This window comes from Hemiscyllium ocellatum, chromosome 21, assembly GCF_020745735.1.
Source record: "Hemiscyllium ocellatum isolate sHemOce1 chromosome 21, sHemOce1.pat.X.cur, whole genome shotgun sequence".
Classification (NCBI taxonomy): Eukaryota; Metazoa; Chordata; class Chondrichthyes; order Orectolobiformes; family Hemiscylliidae; genus Hemiscyllium; species Hemiscyllium ocellatum.
Window position 1 is genome coordinate 62,185,038 of NC_083421.1, and position 21,580 is coordinate 62,206,617.

General features: G+C 40.0%; 1 protein-coding gene across 4 annotated transcripts in view; it reads left to right on the top strand.

Annotated features, from left to right (window-relative positions):
- LOC132825933 (tyrosine-protein kinase ABL1-like) overlaps positions 1 to 21,580 on the top strand; it is a 245,649-nt gene that overhangs the window by 98,855 nt on the left and 125,214 nt on the right. For all 4 annotated transcript variants that reach the window (XR_009645828.1, XR_009645829.1, XM_060841584.1 and 1 more), the window contains exons 2-3: positions 14,244 to 14,408; positions 15,814 to 16,109. Coding sequence is in view for 2 of the 4 variants with exons in the window: in XM_060841584.1 (XP_060697567.1) it covers positions 14,244 to 14,408; positions 15,814 to 16,109 (461 nt within the window). In the remaining 2 variants the exon portion in view is untranslated. The remainder of the gene's footprint in view (positions 1 to 14,243; positions 14,409 to 15,813; positions 16,110 to 21,580) is intronic.

Here is a 21,580-nt window from a genome sequence, read left to right on the forward strand (position 1 = left end):
TCCATTGTGTATGGCGGGCGGAACTAAAGCTGTGATCCTATTCTGCCATCTTGAAAACATGATTGCAAGTTCCCTGATACTCAGGCAGTTCCCTCATTGTGGTTTTGCTATGTGGTGCTTTGTCCTGTTTTGAATTTGGGTTTTTTAGCCTCTGGATTAATAAATATGTTTTATCTTCTAAAACAGCCATAAAAATCTATTTTAAAGCTTTTTTGTGTTTATTTTAATTCCTTTATGGAATGTAGGCATGGTTGGCTGGGCCAGCATTTATCGCACATTCTGAACTGCCCTTGAGTGTTGGTGAACTGTCGTCTTGAACTGCTGCCGCTGATAGGACTTTGACACTTGATTTCTTGTGCAGACTTCAACAATTTTTTTCAGAATTCTTTTCAAGGCTTTCTGCTGTTTATTTTTGAACAGATTATTATCACAGCTCCTTTTCTTTCTAAGGAGGTTTTTTTAAGAATCAAGGGACTTAATAAAGTAGATGTGGAGAGTATGTCTCCACTTGTGGGAGAAAGTTTCACTTGATGGTAATCAATATAAGATAGTCACCTATGAAGCTAAGAGGGTAATCAGAAGAAATCCCTTTACCCAAAGAGTGCCAAGAATCTTGAACTCACTGCCACAGGGAGCACTTAAGGGAAAATGGCATCAATGAATTTAAGGAGAAACTGGATAAACAGGAGAGAAGGACAAAAGAAGGATATTTTATAAGGCTGAAATGGAGTGGGAGGAGACCTGTGTGTAAACACTGACATGAGCCACATGGGCCAAATAGCTTGTTTCTCTAACGTGGATTCTGCATGGTTTTGTGACACACATTAGAAATTGTAAGATTTTTTAATTGTGTTCCTTTCCTCCTCTTTTCTCCCTCACTTATCTAGCTTCTCCTTAGTGCGCCCATGCTTTTATGCTGTAAGAGAATGCTAATGTTCAAAATTTGTACGGCACATTTGAAGATTCTTTCCGTTTTCAGTTGTCTGGATTATCCTTGTATAACTCAACACTCTGATAATGACAAGGGGGTTATTTTTTACATATTTTGCTATGTGGTCATTTAGTTTTTGTTGGATTGAATTGGACACCAATTCAGCAACTACAATGCAGTGAACTGCTAAATTGAATATCCTGAGCTTGATTTCTGTTCATAGAATCCCTACAGTGTGGAAACAGGCCCTTCAGCCCAGCAAGTCCAAACCGATCCTCCAAAGAACAACCCAATCCCTACCCTATTACTCTACGGTTACCCAGACTACTGCAACTAATCTACATATTCCTAAACTTTATGGGCCATTTAGCATGGCCAATTCACCTGACCTGCACAACTTTGGACTGTGGGAGGAAACCAGAGCACCAGGAGGAAACCCACGCAGACACAGGGAGAACGTGCAAACTCCACACAGACAGTTGCCCGAGGTTAGAATCGAACCCGGGTCCCTGGCGCTGTGGGGCTGCAGTGTGAACCATTGAGCCACCGTGCTGCCAAGTTTTTGGGGGTTTGGCTTCACTCATAATGCACTGAGGAATGGTCCTATGTAAACACTGGACAGAAAGAATTTGTTGCATTATTCACATCTTAAATATGTCTCTGAGATGCTTTTCAGTCAGTGAGGTGCTGTTTAAGTGGAGATGTTATTGTATGGAAATGCAGCGCCTCTTTGCAGAAATTAAGATTTTGCTCATAGCGATGAGGGATATGATGATTTGTTCTATTGGTGCTAGCGGAGGGATGAGTTTTGGCCAGGGCATAAGTGTTGTTGCTCTTCCTCGAAACAGTGACTGTGGGATCTTTTACATTGAACAGACAGATTCAAAATTGGTTAAACACTTACTGTGAATGACAGATCCCCTCCTGCAATGGGACGTAAGCCTAGATTAAGTCCAAGGAATGGGGATTAAGCCCATACTTTTCTGACTCAGTTAAAAATCTCACAACACCAGGTTATAGTCCAACAAGTTTAATTGGGCGCACTAGCTTTTGGAGTGCCGCTGTTTCATCAGCTGGTTGTGGCGGACACAATTGTAAGGTACAGAATCAGCTGACTCCGCTGAGCATTGCTACTTGCTGCGGCAAGGCTGACTTCTAGCCCGTTGGTTGAAATGCCCCAGGGCATCATGTTTTGGCAATTCCCTCAGCGGGTAATTCATTTGGACACATCTCAGACACTGCACAGGGAGCAGTTGACTCGGCTTGCCTTGCATTTGCATCCTTAAATACGATGACTGCCTTGAAGATGGAGCCCAACTGTGAGACCAAATGGATGCCCAGTCAGTTCTAAGTCTTTCAGAAATCTATTCCAAAGTCAATATCTGGGATTGCCTCATGTGGCTGGTGGGTGGTTTGTAACTGGAAGCAAAGAAAGGTGAAATGTAACCTGTTTCCTCCGTTTGTGGTTCAAACTCCCAGAGGCTGGATGTTTGGGAAAAACTAAAACAGCAAGCTGAAGTGGAAAACACATTTCCTGAGCAGAAGTGATTCAAATAGTCTGGAAAGTACCTGTAATTCTGGCCTTGAATGTCCCATTCTCAGGAACTAAGCAGCTTCCGATATGGAGAATGAGCCTCTGTGGTTTCCCATGAACAAATTTACATCATTTTCTTTCCAGTGTGCTCGAGGTTCAGTTCAGAAATTTCAGGTGGGCTACCTTTTTCTAGCTAAAGAAAGCATGATCCCAGTCTAGAAACTGGAGCTGGAAACTTTTGGTTTCAGAGAGGCTGACTTAGTTTGTATCTTTTCCATTCATTGATCCAAATACTGTGGTAAGAGAGGATGAGAAATAATAATAGACTGAAGGAACTCTGGACAAAAACAGAAGTTTCTGGAAAGCTCAGCAGGTCTGGCAGTATCTGTGAAGAGAAATCAGAGTTAACGTTTTGGTTTGACTGACCCTTCCTCAGAACTGTGGAAATTCATTTACCAATAGAAGCGCAGGAGTGATCTTTAAGATGGCTTCTGGTCCTGATGTTGCTTCCCTGCCTGAGGAAGAGATATTACAGTGGGAAAATAGCTTTAGATAACTTGTTAGGAAAAAGACAAATGGGAATCTCGAGCATGGTCACTTACTTGTGATTTTCATGAAACAATGGACAGCATACTATTTGCTAAAACCAATGGATTTATAAATGTCTAAAATCCCTTGTAATAAAATTATGATCTGACTCAATTCAGTCACTGTACTAAAGTTAAATCTCCAGATCATGAACAAAATGTCGTGAGTGATGAATATGGTGGATAGGGTGTTTTGACTTGGGTGGTGTTGAGCTACTCTTGCTTTTACAGCTGCACTCATTCAGGCAAGTTGTGAGAATTCCTACATTATGGCAGAAAAAGCTCAACTGGCTAAACAGCCTACTCCTCTTCCTAGAACTTTGTTTGTTTCATATTCATTTATTCTGGTTGCTTGGATATGATAAGATTTAATCCATTCGGTGTTACTTCACTTCAAGTAGTCGTGTAACATTCAAACTGCGAAGTCATTGCAGTAATAGTTGAAGGTAAGGTTGGAAAGACAACCTCTTTGCCAAGGATGGCTCGAGTGTGGAATTCTTTGCCTAAACCTTTGTTAGCACAGCCTCCATAGACTTGTTTGAAAAGGAAACAAATAGTTTCTTGACAATATAGATTCTGGTAGGGAGAAAAATGCACCAGCATAGGGTTGATAGCCTAAATTGGGCCCCTCTTTCAAATCTCCAGCGTGGGTTAATTCTTTAGGAAAACTGAATTTTACATTTTATAGATTACATTATTTCATTTAATACTGCAGTATAGGTGAATCCCTACACATTACTCATTCCCTCTACTTCCAACACTATATATTTGTTGACTGCAGCATGCACAACCCCAGCATATACTGCAGCAACTCACCTGAGGTTTTTCAAAGCACCTCCCAAATGCACAGCCATCATGATGATGTCGAAGGACGAGGACAGCAGATGCATGGCGGCACTATCACCTCCAAGTCGCCTTTCATTTCCACAACATCCTGACTTGGACACATCATCATTGCTACATCAGCTCTGAGGTTAGAATCTTGGAACTGCCTATCTAATGGCACTGTGAGAGCACCTTCATCACAAGGTTGTCATAGAATAGTTCAGGGAGAAAGGAAATACTTATCCTTCAGAATCAAGAAAATGCTGTAAGTTACTTGGACCAAACTCATTGAACAAGTGCAGTGTGTAGGGGAGTAGAGGAAAGGAATACTAGTCAGACAGAAAGCAAAATTGCATCTAAGTGCACAAAGTAAAGGCATCTGAATTTTCCTTCCACAACATACCGTCATTGGAATTTATATCCTCTCTACTGAATTCAGCCAAGTTATGATGAAGGGCTGTAGCTGACAGGAAACAGCTGAGCATCTCTCAGTCCATAAGTTGGGAAAATGACCCACAGTGCAAGGTTAGTGAGAGCTGCTTGAAATTTTTCAAGAGCAAGAGGGAAGATCTCGCTCCCTTGGGTTTCCCCGATTCAGCAATTGGGTTTCCACATTCCAGTGGAACCTGGGTGTGAAAAAGTGTTGGGCACCGCACTATCGGCAGTACATGTTGTGTGATTACTCTCTGGGGATGATGATCAACGGGACAACCTAATAGAAATGTAGGCAGAGGAGGAAATTATTTGGCTCCTTAAACCTGTTCCTCCTTTCAGTAAGATCGTGGCTGATCTAGAACCTAACTCCATGTACCCACTTTTGTCCTATAGCCCTGAATATCTTTGTTATCTTATTGGTCTCAGATTTAAAATTAACAATTCACCTAGCATCAAGTGCTATTCATGGAAGAGGAGTCCAGATTTTATACTACCTGTTATAAGTTGAAATGTTTCCCAACTACATGAAAGCACCAATTACAGAATCACAGTATTTTTACTGCACAGAAGGAAGCCCTTTGGCCTGTTGGACCTACACAGCCTCTTCAAAAGAGTAATTTACCTTGTCTCATTCTGTCACTTTCTGCCCGTAACCCTGTAAGTTTTTCTTTATTAGATAACTTCCTTCAAATCTTCAGTTAAATCTAACCACACATTCTCAAGCAGTGCCTTCCAGATCTTAACCAATTACTGTGCTGTAATGACGTTTGAAAAATTTCCATCTCATGCGATATTAATTTTGTCTGTTACCTTTCCTCTCTTGAGAGCTTAAACAGCTTACATTTTGGGATGTGTTAACTTCCTCACTTTCAATTACAAAATACCGCAGTAGAATCTAACTCCATTCCAGAATGAACTCCATTCTAGCATTGGAACAATGTAGAGGCCATTTGAGTGTCAATTGTGCATAAACCCACATTCAAACAATTTTAATGGCCCTGTTTATGTTGGCAAATTGGAGATCAGCTCAACCTACAGTCTTACCAGAGCCGAGTATTTAATTCTCAGCATGAATTCTGAGTCTATCTTGGCTTCATATGCACCCACCTTTTGGAATGTATTTTGAGCTGAGTTCAAATCTTGCAACATTGCAGTATAAACAGTGAATTTGAACATTTGGCATCCTTTTTTTTTGACAAAAATCTGATAGATATAAATGTTGCATACAACTTGAACACAACATTCAAACAAAACAAAGATGCATGTTTCTTGGCAGTGAAGATGATCCAGTTAAACCTACCAGTATAAGTACCAAAAACAAAAGTGCTGGGAAATCTCAGCAAGTCTAACAGTATCTGAGGAGAGAGAGAAAAACTAAGAAAACATTTGAAGTCAAATATGATTTTTTCAGAACAGGATACTGCTTTATGAACCAGACATGGTTTATGGCTTTTTTTAAAATGGCTTTTTTAAAAATGTCTTATCAGTGGAACACACCACATAATGAGAAGGGTAACCCATCATTGTGGTTTCTGTGGAAACCTAAGTGCATGATTTCAGTATCAGTAATCACATCAGATTCGATTTTTTAAAATTCACTTGAGATGTGGGCATCGCTGGCTGGGCCAGCATTTATTGCCTATCCCTAGTTCCCCTTGAGAAGGTGCTGCTGTAATCCATGTGCTGTAATTGCTTTTACTTACAGCCGTGAGTATTTCCCTCCGATATATTGGCTGTTGACTTGTTGGAGGCAGTGTTCTTGTGACCTGTGGGAGTAGGAAAGAAAGCATAGCTTGAAGTTTATAAGTATTTTTCATAACCTTGGCGTATCCTGAAGTGCTGTAGTTTTGAAGTATAGTCTTCATTCTGATACAGGAAAAAAGGCAGCCAATCTGCATGCAGCAGAAATCCACTATCAGCGACCTTGTCTTGGTGAAGTAAGGATAAATATTGGCCAGGACATTGTGGAGAACGACCTTGTGCTTTTACACCTACTTCAGAAAGCTCAGTTCAATGTCTCGCCTAAAGTCTGCATATTTGACAGCACAATCCCTTGTACTGTGATGATGTCAGCTTGGTTGTGGGACTAAACCTTCTGACATGGGCGGTGCCTCACCTACTGAGCCACAGCTGAAATCTAAAACAAGAGTCGGAGTGAATGATGAGGTCTATTAGAAGGTGGCTATTTTGGGCAATTTGTGCACCTCCTAATAGCTGTTTGTTGGTTTATGTTGATAAAGTTAAAAATACAAGACCAGGTTGCTCCCTTACTCCACAGCTACCTGACAAAAGAGAAGCTTGTACTTCCAAATAAACCTGTTGGACTGTAACTTGGTTTTGTGTTTTTAACTTTGTCCACCCCAGTCTAACACTAGCACCTTCACATCATATGTTGATAAAGAGTAACTAAAAGTAAAAGTGCTCTTTCCTTGACTACACTTGGATATGTAAAAGTGCTGACACACTATCTTCCACCTACAACAGCAGGCTGCCTTTCTGTTTACCCAATCCTAGGTCATGAACTGGACATGCTAGAAAATAAATGAGGAAGTGACAATGATAAGCTAAAATAGTGTCTCCTTCCCAAAGCCAGCCCAAGAGTGAAGAAGTGCCTGTTGAATAGTGTTTTTGATAGCGTCAGGAACAACAGACACTGCCCTTGGAAACTTAACGTTGCTCAAGTAGTTCAGTGTGGTTTAAATGAAACTGTATAAAGGTCTTTTTAATGTCGCGAGTTTCAGTCGGGTAGATTTAGGAAAGATGTTTTAATTTGTGGGCGAGACCAAAACTGGGAGTTAATGGGCTATATGTTGCAGATGCTTGAAATTTGAAATGTAAACAGAAAATGCTGGAAATACTCAGGCCAGGAAGATCGAAGCAAAGAGAAACAAAATTAACAGATGTTACAGGTCAGTGACCTTCTGTTAGTAGTAGTAAATACCATAAGGAGTGACAAATAACAGATTCATTTTAAGGGAAAGTTAGATAAACAGATGAAGCAGCAAAGAATAAAAGAATATGATGATGGAGTTAGCTGGAAGTTGTGTCGGATATAAACAGAAGTTGAGCCATAAGATCTGTTCTGTCTTGCAAATAACGCAAGTTGTTATTTATATTGTGTTTTTGATTTTCTTTTAAATTAATTTATGGGATATGGGCATCACTGGCCATGCTGGAATTAATTGTCTACCCCAAGTTCTTCGGTGATGAGCTGTCTTCTTAAACCGCTTCAGTCCAGAGCTGTAGATCCCCACTATGCTGTTAGGAGGGGAGTTGCAGAATTCTGACCACTCAACACACTGAATGAATGCTGATATGTCAGGGTGGAATGTGAACTGGGGGGATGGGTGGGGGATCTTGCAGATGATGTTCCCATGCATCTGCTCTTCTGATCTTATCATAATTAGTAAAGGGATCAAGGGTTACGTGGCAGAACGGTGGTGAGAGACCTAGGAGCCATTATTAAATGGTGGAGGAGACCTGATGGACCAAATGGCCTAATTCTGCTCCTACATCTTATGGTCCTCGATCTTTTAGTTGGTAGAAATTGAGTTTCGAAGATGCTGTTGATTGAGCCTTAGTGAATACTCATTTAAGTGGGATTTCATTGCTCATGCAATGATAACACATTTCATTTAAACAAAACAGGCATCTGAAATTGCTTGATTCAACTAGACTTCAGCATTCTGCATCGGTTGGAAAAAGACTTGGAGTGCCTGTGGTTACATTTCCCACAGCTCATGCTGACTGACCAATACGGAGATTATCCAAATCCTAGTGCCTCTGGAATTAAAATTAATGGAATATTCCCTTTGGCCTTACATCATGAAACCTTTGTTGTTTAAACTCTCTGGCGTTGTACTCGACCACAGCCTTCCCATTGTCCCTCTTCCACGTTCATTCTCCCCTTCCCACTTGCTCAAAATTTATCATATTTCGGTAACTTTTTCCTAATGCTGGTGATGAGCGATTGACCGGGCATGTCGGCTCTATTTCTGTTTTTGCAGTTGCTGATGGATCTATTTTCTAGCATTTTCTGTTTTTAGTTAAGATCTCCAGCATCTGCAGTAATTTGCTTTCCCTTGAGAATTAATGTTTTGGTGAGTAATGTTTGAGAGGAGAGAGACCTTCTGGTCAACAAGAGAATTGAGGACTATGGAGAGTGGATCAGCAGGAAAGGGAAATGAAGGACTCTATCAAATCAGTCTTGATTAGATTGAATGATAGTATAGTCTCAAGGGGCCAAACGGCCTAATCGTATGCCTATTTCTTATGATCTTATGAGATGATTTAAATCTTTGGGCATAACTTTTTGAACAAAATTGATGTTTGGGTCTTGTGGTGGGTGAATAAAGATTGGGCTTTTGGAAACAAGCTGAAGAAAGGAGAAAAGTTATCGGGCTTAGTAATAATCCTTTGAATCTGAAGTGCATGCTTCAAAGGCACATTGCACAAGCTCTGAGCACTTTGTATCTTGCAACAAGTATAATGGGACTTCAAAATCAATCTTCTCAAAGCGTACATTCCATTGTTCTGGGGAAGTTTACACTTACTGTGCTGAAGATGCCTTGATAGGGACAATGCCAAAACCTGAAATGATGTACTTAGTCATAGAGATGTACAGTACAGAAACCGGCCCTTCGGCCCAACCCGTCCAAGCTGACCAATTATCCCAGCCCAATCCAGTCCCAATCAAGCACCTGGCCGATATCCCTCTAAACCCTTCCTGTTCATATACCCATCCAGATGCCTTTCAAATGTTGCAATTGTACCAGCTTCCACCACTTCTTCCAGCGGCTCATTCCTTACACATACTACCCTCTGCGTGAAAAAGTTGTCCCTTAGGTCTCTTTTATATCTTTCTCCTCTCACCCTAAAGCTATGCTCTCTAGTTCTGGACTCCCCCAACCCAGAGAAAAGATTTTGTCTGTTTATCCTATCCGTACCCCTCATGATTTTATAAACATCTATAATGTCACCCTCAGCCTCCCACCGCTCCAGGGAAAACAGCCCTAGCCTATTCAGCCTCTCCCTATAGCTCAAATCCTCCCAACTCTGCCAACATCCTTGTAAATCTTTTCTGAACCCTTTCAAGTTTCAGAACATCCTTCCAATAGGAAGGAGACCAGAATTGCATGCAATATTCCAAAAGTGGCTTTACCAATGTCCTGTACAGCCGCAACATGACCTCCCAACTCCTGTACTCAATACTCTGATCAATAAAGGCAAGCATATCAAACACCTTCTTCACTATCCTATCTACCTGCGACTCCACTTTGAACGAGCTATGAACCTGCACTCCAAGGTTTCTTTGTTCAGTAACACTCCCTAAGACCTTACCATTAGGTGTACAAGTCCTGCTAAGACTTGCTTTCCCAAAATTGTTGGAACACATGTCAGACCTGCTCTATGGAGTTTTGTATTATTTATGTAGTAGTTATATCAAAACACACAACCTGCAAAAGAAAACTGGCCCAATCTGCCATTTCTTAACCCTGTTGCTAAGTGACAACAAATGTTACCATGTGTAGTGCAGTAAATTATTTTGTCTGAAATGTGTTCAACTTTTCCAGTTAGTCATAGCTCTGTGTGAATTTATGCACACTTCTGAAAGACATCAACAGGTCTTTGTATCATCATCTGCTGGACCAGTTTCAGGCTTCTTGGCTTTCTCTCAAAATGATGGGATTAATAATGGACAGTTGTAATGATCTTTGGAATAACAACAACAATTTGCACTTGTATAGCGCTTTAAAAATAGTAAAATGCCCTAAGTTGTTTCATAAGTGAATTATCAAACAAAACTTGACTCATAACCATCAAAGACAGTGAGATGGATTGACTAAGTTCAGTCAGAGCTAATATTTACGGAGTGTTTTAAGAGACGTGCAAGAAGTGGATTGACTTTAGAGATGTCAGAGTTTAGGACCTTGGTATCTGAAGGCACAACTTCAGTGGCATATCGACTGAAATATAGGATCTGCAGGAGGAGGAGGGTTGTTTGCCCCTTCACCTCTCGTGTATCTTTTAAAACACTCCATAAAATATTACCTGAGAGTTTAGTCGATCTGGTCTCAATGTCTTTGATGGTTCAGTGTCAAATCCTTTTGATAATTTACCGATGAAACAACTGGAGCAGTTAGAGTTAGGGAGAGGAGAGACCGTGGAGGGATTTAGAAATTAAGGTGCAAATTTTCCTGGACCAGGAGACAAAGTAAGTCTTTATGTCCGGATAATGAGAGGAACGGTACTTAGACCAAATTAGGATGAGTAGCAAAGTTTTGGGTGTGCTTAGATTTATGTAGGATGGGAGGCCACGAGGAGAAGATTGGAATACTTAAGCCAAATGGTAACAAAAGCATTGGTTCTTTGCCGTGCTGGAACCACTTAAAAACAGAAACATAATGCAAGATATTACTCGCTTACTGTTTTACCGAAATGCAAAAACAAAGAGGGAGCATACATTTTGCTATATTTTTCATTTCCTTGAATTTTTCCTCATTTCTGACTGATGATGGAGGAACGTTAATTTTGGTGAGAAGCAGATGGTGCAGTGTTTTATTTTGGAGGAAGCTGATTGACAGTGAACCAGATGGGAAACAAATTGTATCAGGGGCTTGATAATGTGACTTCCCAGTCTCAACCCAGGAGATCTTACAGGCGTGCTGTTTCTCCACAGGAATGGTAGATTGATAACATCTGACAGCACTTGTATGTTAGCAGTTAACTTGCAGCAAGCCAAGGGTTACAAACCAGTACATTGCACTATGTATTGTATATTGTATTCTGCTGTATTAAAAGTAGCTTCTCCCTTTAAGGCAATAAAATCTAATTGCTTAACACTGCTGATTGGAATCAGGAAGAATCAGCATTTATCACCTCACGTGTGATGTATGTAAGGAACAAAAATGTAGTTTTATATAATCAATGAAGAGATGTGCAAAAGGGATAATTGCACCGAGTATAAACATGCAATCATCAACTTGTCTGTCAACAATAATATTGTATAAAAATGATAGTATGGATCAGAACACTGGGTACTGGGTTTTGAGTACGGTAGACATCACCTTTTACTAATTGAAAGATATAAGCTGATGTATTCTAGCTGACTGAGCATCAAAATCTTTGGATGCAGGTTTCATGAGGTTTCCAGTAGCCTGGACTGCCTGGCATATTTTTAAGTTCATGCCCAGATACTGATTGTTCTCAAAAATCGCAAGTGAATTTGCACAAACTGAACTTTGTAAGCCAAATTAAATCTGTCGCCAATGTGTGAAATTTTTATACAGCTTTGCAGCAGGTTGGCAGAAGAGCATTTAAAATTATCACTGGAAGTTTACGTCTCAAAGTAGTATATCTAACTACTTAATGTGCTAGGAGAATATCTTTAAAAACAATATTTCTTGCGATCCTAATCTTTATTATCATTATTCAGAGCAACTTAATTTAGTGATTAAAAACATTTATAAATGTTGAGGGTGAGTGAAGTGTTCATCAGCACTCATTTAGTAGCCACTGTGGAGGAAAGATACAGCATGAAAGAGATTTCTTCAGTAATTTTTGCATTAAAACTAATGACTCAATACGCATGTCAGTTAAAATGAAGGAAAAAGTTTGCATTTGTATAGCTCTTTGTGCAATCACAGGAGGTTTCATATTAATTGTGGAACTGTCGTCATTGTTGAAATGCCTTTATGTGCCCTGTTTATCCTTTGCAATATTTATCCATATTGGGACACGTTGATGCTGTTCCCCTGGCTAGAATAACTCTTTTTAGAAGGGATTCAATTAAATTGTAAAATCCAAAATATACAGTGCAAGTTAAGTTAAAATAAACCAGACAAAAAAAAACTTTATTAGCTCTATTTTGAATGCACCATGGATGTTATTGATTTTATCTTGTTTTCTCAGCTAGTTTGGTTTAGTTTTATCATGAATTCATTATGACATAGTAGGAAGCCATTGACTCCATGCAACCTCTCTGTACAATAATTCAGTTAGTCCCAATCTTCTTTTATCACTGTGGTCCTGCAGGTTTATTTCCATAAAGTACCTGTTCAATTTCCCACTGAAATAGTTCAATGCCTCCAATATGTGGAATAAAACCTCCTTCATGCCTCTTGTATTTCTCATTCTTAAATTTAATGTCCCACAGGCCTGTATCATCAGCTAATGGTATTTTTTTCTTAATCTATCTTATCTCATATCTTATTTTGTATTTAACACTTAAAGGCTCCCTGCATCAGTGCATTTTATAGCAATAAATTTAGTTTTGTTTCAGCCAAGGCTCAGAAAGTGATGGTTCATATTCCCATTAGTCAGTCTCCTGTAGCTATGGTGCATATGGCATCTAATTTCTGGTATTTGCTGCCCATCTAGATTAAGATGTTTCTCTCCAATCAGAGACTCATGTTGCTCACACTAGCAGATGGTGGGTCGTTGTTAATCATTACATTTGCCTGTTTGTATCCTAGTCACTGTATCCCAGTTGTTCAGTAAAAACTTGTATATATGTAGCATCCTTATCATATTAAAACATCCTAAAGAACTATGCACGAGTGTTGTGAAACAAAATTTTGTCCGGCTGCGTTTGGACCAGTGAACCAAAGCACAGTCAAATAGTAATATTTTAAGGAATGTCTTAAAGGAGGTGAGGTGGCTTGGGAAAAATATTTCCAAACTTCATGTCCAGTCAGCTGAGCGCACAGCTACCGAAGGTGGAACAATTAAAATGGTGAATTTCAAAGAAGCCAGATTTGGAGGAGTTCAGAGTTCAGGGGGTCATAGGGTAGAATGAGATTAGAACTAGGAAAGTGTGAGGTCATGCAGGGAATCAAAAACAGGAATGATATTTTTAAAATCAATTACTTGCCAGGCCAGGTCTGATTGTAGGGTAGTGAGGAGAAATGTAACAATGGGGTTTTCTTTAAAAAAAGTCAGTAAAGGCCTTTTAGCCAGACTCTGAACCCACTAACAGGAGGATCTGATTTACTGCTTTTACTCTGGGCCTGACTGTTTTGGATGTGCCAACCCAGCATAGCTTTTTGAAATTCATTCCTGAGATGTGGGCGTTGCTGGCTGGCCATCATTTATTGCCCTTGAGAATGTGGTGATGGGTTGCCTTCCTGAACCATTTTCCATGAAGAAAAGTTTTATTTTAACTTGTTTTTCTAATCACTCTGTTCAGCGATGTTATTACACATCTCCTGCTCAGGAGGAGGGACACCACCACCATTACTCAAAGGGGCCCCTTAAAAGGTGTAGGTTTACCCATTGTGCTGATACAGAGGGAGTTCCAGTGATTTGACCCTAGCGTAGCTGATGGGTTCATTTGAAGTGTGCAAACTTCATGTTGCATTGAGGTGCTCTCCCCAGGGAAGAGCTTACTGAATTTTCTCCATCTCTGAAAATGGAGAGTCTGGGTGTCATTAGTTTTCCAATTGAGATTCATAGACAAACCAGCAGTGCAAGAATAATCCTTTCCACGCATGGACAAAATAGCCCTGGAGAACTTTAATATGAGGTGAAAGAAGGTGTTAGGGTTTCGTGGGCCAGAATGTCAAGCCTGTGCATCATCCAGGGGCCACAGTTTGGGTGTCTCTAGATCATGTCACCTGTGCAGCATCAGGCACAGTGTTATCAGGAATCTCAAGAAGGTAGCAGTCAGATTTCACATGTAGACTTTGAATCCTGGGATTTATTTTCATTAAGTATCTTTAAAATAATTAAATTTAATTATCAACAAAGACTTGAAAACCCTCGTGATGTTACCAGCTGTCAGAAGTATTTTGTGAAATGAGGCAAGTGTAATTTTACAACGGTTGGGCATTAATGTGACTAGTCAGCACCTGACTGGCATAGCAGGATCTAAGTAGGTGCTTTATTGAATTACATGCAGTGTGTTATAATTTTATTTTGGTTTTCTTTCTAGAAGCCCTACACCGTCCAGATTTTGAGTCACAAGGCCTGACCGAGGCTGCCCGGTGGAACTCCAAAGAGAACTTGCTTGCTTGCCCTAGTGAAAATGACCCCAACCTTTTTGTTGCACTGTATGACTTTGTTGCCAGCGGGGACAATACACTCAGCATAACCAAAGGTAAGAGCAAAGGGCATGCCACTAAAGAAATTGCCAAATCTGTTCCCGGTCATTGAGTTTAATAAACAGCTGGAATTTACTTGAGAGGGAGCAAGTATGGTGAGGTCGAGGGTGAGGTCGGAGAGAGAGGTGGCAAGGAATGACACCAGGATGATGAACACAAAGGAACACCTGACCTTCTGTCACCAATCCCTGCTGAAAGATATCCTGTTTTGATTAGCTGATTTTGTGATGGGGAGAAATATATAACTTATAAGATGTTTAATAGACTTTGATTATGCATCATTTTGTAGCAGTCTTGATTTGGCATTAAAAATTAGACCTGGACAAGTACCATCTTGTGATCTGGTTGCAGTTCTTATAAAATATGGTTCCTCAAATATTTTTGTGATGACGAATCGCTCAATAATCCAAATTGCAAATATTTTTTTCTTGCTGATTTCTGCATCTACCAATAGGTGCTAGAGATGTTTTATACTCATGGGACACGAGTGTCGCTGGCTGGCTGGTATTTATTGCGTGTCCCTAGTCGCCCTTCAGAAAGTGCCTCCTTGAACCCCAGCAGTCCACGTACTGAAGCTTTTATTTCTGAATACAAAAAAGACAGCTCAGCAATTCAGCATTTGCCACTTTTCTCTCCCTAATGTAACCACTTCCTTTTGTCGTCCTCCCAGATATTTCGTTGTTGACCTCCTTGGATATTGTTCACGTTTATGGACAGGCAGAAGTAGAGTCAATAGTTTGGTTTGATTTAAAAAGAAACAAAAGTTTATTTTTCTTTTTAAACAAAGAGGGATTTAGAGTCATAGAGTCATGCAAATGCATTATAAAAAATAGAAAATGCAACAGGCGAACTTCCTTATTGTTTTTTGGAAATCATTCTACACTGAGTGCAGTATAAATCCAGCCCTCGTCTGGACTTATATATGCAGTAGGTGTTTCTGATTTTGTCTGCCTTGCCATATCAGGGAATAATTGAATGGGAAGCAGAGTTTTTCCCGACTGATCAGGCATGCTTCCTGACAGGTTAGCCCAGCCATTGAGTCAGGGTGGTCAGTGGCAGTGTCTTGCCCTCACAGACTGAAGGAGATAATTGGATATTTTGGCAAGGGAAGTTAGGAGCGCCTATGATTATGTATCTAAAGCCAAGATACAAAAAGCTAAATCTAGAAATAAAGTTGAAAGTTTGTGAGAAGATTTGTAGCTCGGGTGCTTGTTGTTGTGGCTCGGCGAACAGAACCACAATTAGAAATAAAGTGGACAATGATCATGTAGACGTAAAAAGACAATACCTGAACCATCTAAGCTGCAAAAAAAGAGTTTATTTTTGTTGTTAATTTTGTTGGCAATGTGATGCGACAGTTTGAACATTGAGACCTTTGGTAACACATTCTCTTTCTGGCAGGTGAAAAGCTTCGTGTTTTGGGCTACAACCACAACGGAGAATGGTGCGAGGCTCAGACTAAAAATGGCCAGGGCTGGGTTCCCAGCAACTATATTACACCTGTTAACAGTCTAGAGAAACACTCCTGGTACCATGGGCCAGTCTCACGCAATGCTGCAGAATACCTCCTCAGCAGTGGCATCAATGGGAGTTTTCTGGTGCGAGAGAGTGAAAGTAGCCCCGGACAAAGATCCATATCACTTCGTTATGAAGGAAGGGTATACCACTACAGGATAAACACTGCATCTGATGGGAAGGTAGGTCTTCTCTGCAGGCTATTGACTATATTGAGAAATGTTATTGTATCTAGGTTAACAGATTATACATTCTTGTAAAGTATGCATTATTTTCATTGATCAAGGCTTTCTGGTGCCTCACGTAGCATGACCACCGGATAATTGGCATCATAGCACAGAAGCAGGATATTTGGTCTGACTGTTTCTTCAACCAGAAATGCTCCTTTCACATGAGTAAGGAGTTCCACATTCTTAGTACTGACTTGAATAAACCTAATCTAAACATACTGTGGGTGTGCCAACACCACAATGACTTCAGTGGTTAATGAAGATGGTTTAGTATCGCACCCTTAAAGGCAGTTAGAGATATGCAATAACCTCTGGTTTTGCTAGTAATAGACTTACTAATGGGATATGACTAACTAGACTTTGGTAAGGTCTGCTGAATCCCTATTGAATTTATTGGTCACTGTCTTAATTTGCAGCTACTGGTTTTGGTTTCCTTTTTTTAATGGCATTATTAACCGATATTTCTATTTTCAATCATTTGTGTATCTGTACCTCTTCGTTCCTAAATTCCATTTAGACTCATTTTTCAAGCAATATGTGATTTCTATATTCTTCAACCAAACAGCACCACCTCCCATTTAGCAATATCGAAATTAATTTGCTAATTGCTAGCCAATTCTGCAAGTTTATTAATAATATTGTTTCTTCCTTCCTTTATTTTAACCACATCCTTGTTTGGTGTCTGTGGGTTTGCTAGACAAAAGAAAATCAACATCAAAAAATCTGTTTTACATGAATGCACTTCAAGTACAAACATATTCCTTTCATCCTAACCTTTGTGGATGTTTGTTTTTTTCTTTAGGAATGTATGCAAGATCCTGCATATGGTTATCTTTTTATTACAATTCCTAGGCTTGACATATCGTCTTACAACACAATGTTCAAAAATATATAAACTTTTATGTCAATAAAAGGAAAACTTTACACTCTGAATCATATTCGAATTGTTACATCATAGCTTCTGTTAACCTGGCAATTTGGAGCTCTTTCCTCATGGGTTTGTATGTGCTGGGGAGCATTTGTAACTTTTAAGACTACTGTAACTTGCTTTTAGTTAAACAGGATACAGAGAAAAGATGTGTAAGTGCTCTAGAGGTACAAACCAACCTGGACTGATGTAAGTGGAACAATCATGAGGGGATAAATGGCCTCTTCCTGCGTTTAATATACAGAAAATTTTGTTTTAATTGGCATCTAATGAACCTGCACGCTTGATAGACCAGCAAAAATTAGATACCTGATACTGGAAGTTCACTGTGTTGTCGTGATCTCTGCGATGTCCAAGTAGTTAGTGGAGGGTGTGAGTGGAAAGCCTTCTACCGTTATTTTTATTTAAGTTTTATTTAAGCTATTATTTAAGTGATCTATACTGTAAATAAAATATTAACACTGCTGTATATAACCTCTGTCTTACATATCCATTACGTTGTGTCTGTTTTTACATTGATTATGTGGGCCTCTTGATCAACTGGAATATTTGTGCCAGTTAGTAAAAAGCTTGCTGTCCTTGTATTACTCATTCAAATAAAAACAGATTAAATGAAATTAGTTGTCATGAGAACACTTTAAAACAGCCAGACCAAGTGCTATTAGTTTGCTGCTAGCTTTGCGATTAATTGCTGTGATATCCCAGTGCATGTTGAAAAGCACGATCCCACATTTTTGCTGGCTGTATTGCTGAACTGACAAACCCTGAAGGAACATGCTTTTCTTTTCCTGGGTTCTGTTCTGTAATTTATGGCACATTCTGTACAAAGATTTGTTCCAAATTTTTTTAACTCCTTGGAATTTCTGGGATGCTTAACATCCTGAATGTTGCTGACGCCCTACCTAGACCATGTAGAGAGTTGCTCATTAGAGTCACAATGCAAGTATCCACCCACATAAACGTTGACTATGAAAAGTTGCCAAAGGTCTTTTTCTTTTCCACTTTGGTTAAAATCCTCAATTTAGGTGTCTGGCGAGTAGCTTAACAGTGCTGTGAACAGCTTTACTAAAACGACACTAAGAGAAAACCAAAAACTCTGAATGTTGAAGATCTGAATCAAAAACAGAAATTGCTGACAGAACTCAGGTCTGGCTGCACCTATGGGAGAAAGCAGAATTAAAATTTTGAGTCAGTGACTCTTCATCACAATTTCTGTCTTCATTATTAAAAAGGCAACCACATACGAAATCGGGAATATACAATGTGTTTCATTTTGGTAAGACAGACCAGGGCAGGATTTCCAAAATTAATGGTAGGGTCCTAGGGAAGGTTGTTGAGCAGAGATACCTAGGCAGATACGCAGAAAGTGGAGTCACAGGTAGACAGGGTGATGAAGAAGGCATTTGTCATAGTTGCCTTCATTGGTCAGAGCACTGAGTACAGGAGTTGGGGTGTCATGTTACAGCTGTACAAGACACTGGTAAGGCCACCTTTGGAGTACTGTGTACCATTCTAGTTGCCCTGTTAAAGGAAGGATGTTATAAAACTGGAAAAGGTGCAAAACGGATTTACAAGAATGTTATCAAGACTAGAAGGTTTGAGTTACAATGAGAGGCTAGATAAGCTGGGGCTTTTTTTCCCTGGAGGAAGCTATGAGGTGACCTTAAAGATTTATAAAGTCACGAGGGGCAGAGATAAGGTCTTTTCCCTAGAGTCCAAACTGAGCAGGTATAGATTTAAGGTGGGAGGGGAAGATTTAAAAGGGACTTGAGGGGCAACTTTTTCACACCAGAAGGTGGTGCACATATGGAAGATTTGCAAGAGGAAGTGGTAGAGGTGGGTACTATTACAACATCCAAAAGACATTTGGACAGGTACGTGGATAGGAAAGGTTTAGAAGGATATGGGCCAAACAGAGACAAATGGGGCTAGTTCAGTTTAGGAAACCTGGTCAGCAAGGAGGATTTGGGCTGAAGGGTCTCTTTCTGTGCTACATACTCTATGTAGCCCTTAGTTTTGAGCATGGATAGTGGATCACTTAATGGATACAAAGGTCTAACTAGAGCATTTACAAGTTGGCAGATTGTGAATAAAGGATATCAGTAAGGATCAGTGCTGTGGTCTCAACAATTGGTAATCTATAGTAAAGACTTGAACAAAGATTTGGAATATAATATCTCGACTTTATTGGCTATACAAAACTTGGCAGAAATTTAAGTTGTGAGAAGGACATGGACTGCAAGGAAAAATATGCAGGTTTGGCAAGCAGGTAACAAGATAGTAGACGTACTGTGGGGAATGTGCAGTTAGTTGTATTGGTTGTCAGACTAGAAAAGCAGAATATTTAAAAGGCGTAAAACTTGAAAATATTGATCTTCAGATAGAATGGATATGCTTACACTAGGAACATGCAGGTAAGTTAATACACAGTTACAGCAAATAGCTAGGGAGGCAGTTCGCATGTTTGCTTATATTGCAAGGAAATAGGAATACAGACCATTTGCTTACAGTTGTTCAGGCCTTTGGTGAGATCAGCACTCAGTGCAATTTGAACAGATCTAGCAACTCAACACTGGGCATACATAAGGTGCTGCGGGCCATCAGCAGCAGAATTGTGCCCCAACACAATCTGCACCCTCATGGCCCAGTATATTCCCCCAATCTACAATTATCATCAAACCAGAGAATCAGGTCTGGTTCAATGAAGCATGCAAGAGGTCAGGGCCAAAGGAGAACCAGCATGTGCAAAAATAAGGGGTCAATCTGATCAAGACACAAAAACAGGACCAGAAGCATGCCACATAGTAGAAGCAGCAAGTGATATTCCGAGCTAAATGATTCCACAATCAATAATCAGATCTAAGTTCTGCATTCCTGCCACACCCAGTTGTAAATGGTGGTGAACAATTAAACAACTTACTGTAGGAGGAGGGTCTGCACATATCCTTATGTAATGGGATATGAAAATAATGAGTGCTCAACCATCTTCAGCCAGAAGTACCAAGTAGGCGATCCATCTTGGCCTCATGCAGAGATGCTCAATATTCCCGATGCCAATCTGTATCCAGTTTGTGTCGCTATGATATCGAGAAAGGTACTGGATACTGCAAAGACTGGTTTATGTGGTTTCTTTCCACCAATCGTACATGCTGTAGAACTTGTCGCTCCCTTAGCCAAGCTGTTCCAGTATAGTTACAGCATTGTATCTATCGGACAATGTGGAAAATTGCCCAGGTATGTCCTATATATAAAAAGCAGGACAAATGTAACCCACCAATTACTGCCCATCAGGCAAGGTACAGGTAGACGATCCTTTATCCGAAATTCTCGGAACCAGCTATTTTTCCGATTCAGAATTTTACAGTTTTCTGAACAGGTGACAGTTTAATGGTGAAATTTCAAAAAAATCTTACCAGAGGAGCAGATTTCTAAGTAAGAACAAGCAAGTTAGTGCTTGGCCATGTCCCCCCCATGTCGCACATGAGTGACACTCATCGAGTGGATGTTGACTTGGGTTAACTTTGCCAAACAACCTTATTAACAAGAAAAAGGCTTCAAAAAAAACTTTGGATTTCGGAGCTTTTTGGTTTTTGGATAAAGACTCGTCTACCTGTCCTATCAAGTAGCATTTGCTTATATAATAACCTGGTCGCTGATGCTCAGGTTATGCTAGCATCGCTCAGGCCTGACTTCATTACAGCTTTAGTTCAAACGTGGACAAAAGAGCTAAATTTCAAGGGTGAGGTTGGGATGACGGCCCTTAACATCATCTGCGTTTGACCAAGTGTAGCATCAAGGAACCCCAGTAAAAATAGTCCGTGGGATTCAAAAGGAAAGCACTCTGGTTGGGGTCATAACTGGGACAAAGGAAGATAATATTGTTGGAGGCGTATCAAATCTGCTGCATGGAATCTCTGCAGGAGTTCCTCTGGGCTGGGGACAGTACCATTTCATCATCAGCTCCTTCAGCAATGACCTTTCTTTTGCCATAAGATCACTGATAAAAACACAACGTTTAAAGAATTCTCAACTACTCGAGTGCTGCAGCAAGATGTGGGCAATCTCCAGATTTGGGGTGACAAGTGTCAGGAAGATGTCGGTGTTTTTACCTTTGAGAAAGGGAGAGGAAGCTGGCAAGCACTAAAAGCACAGCGTGCTAAACAATTTAAAAATGTAACATTTGGCTGACACAAATAGCTGGTGATGTGTTGCCATGGTACAAAAGCATATTCAAATTTGGTCAATCAGTTGAAATTATGCCCCAGAGACCAAAATCCAATCAAATTTGAATTTTACTGTTTTGGATAACATCAAACCAATGAAATGATCCAATGTTTTGGGTATAAAACAAGATATTTTGAACAGTTAGAGGGAGAACTGCAAAGAGCACCCACAAGTAAAGACTGCCAGCAGAATTGCTCTCTGAAAGGTACCTGTCCATAAGTAATTTGTGCAGCAGAAGACTAAAGCCGACCTAGAGGAACCTACAGAGAAG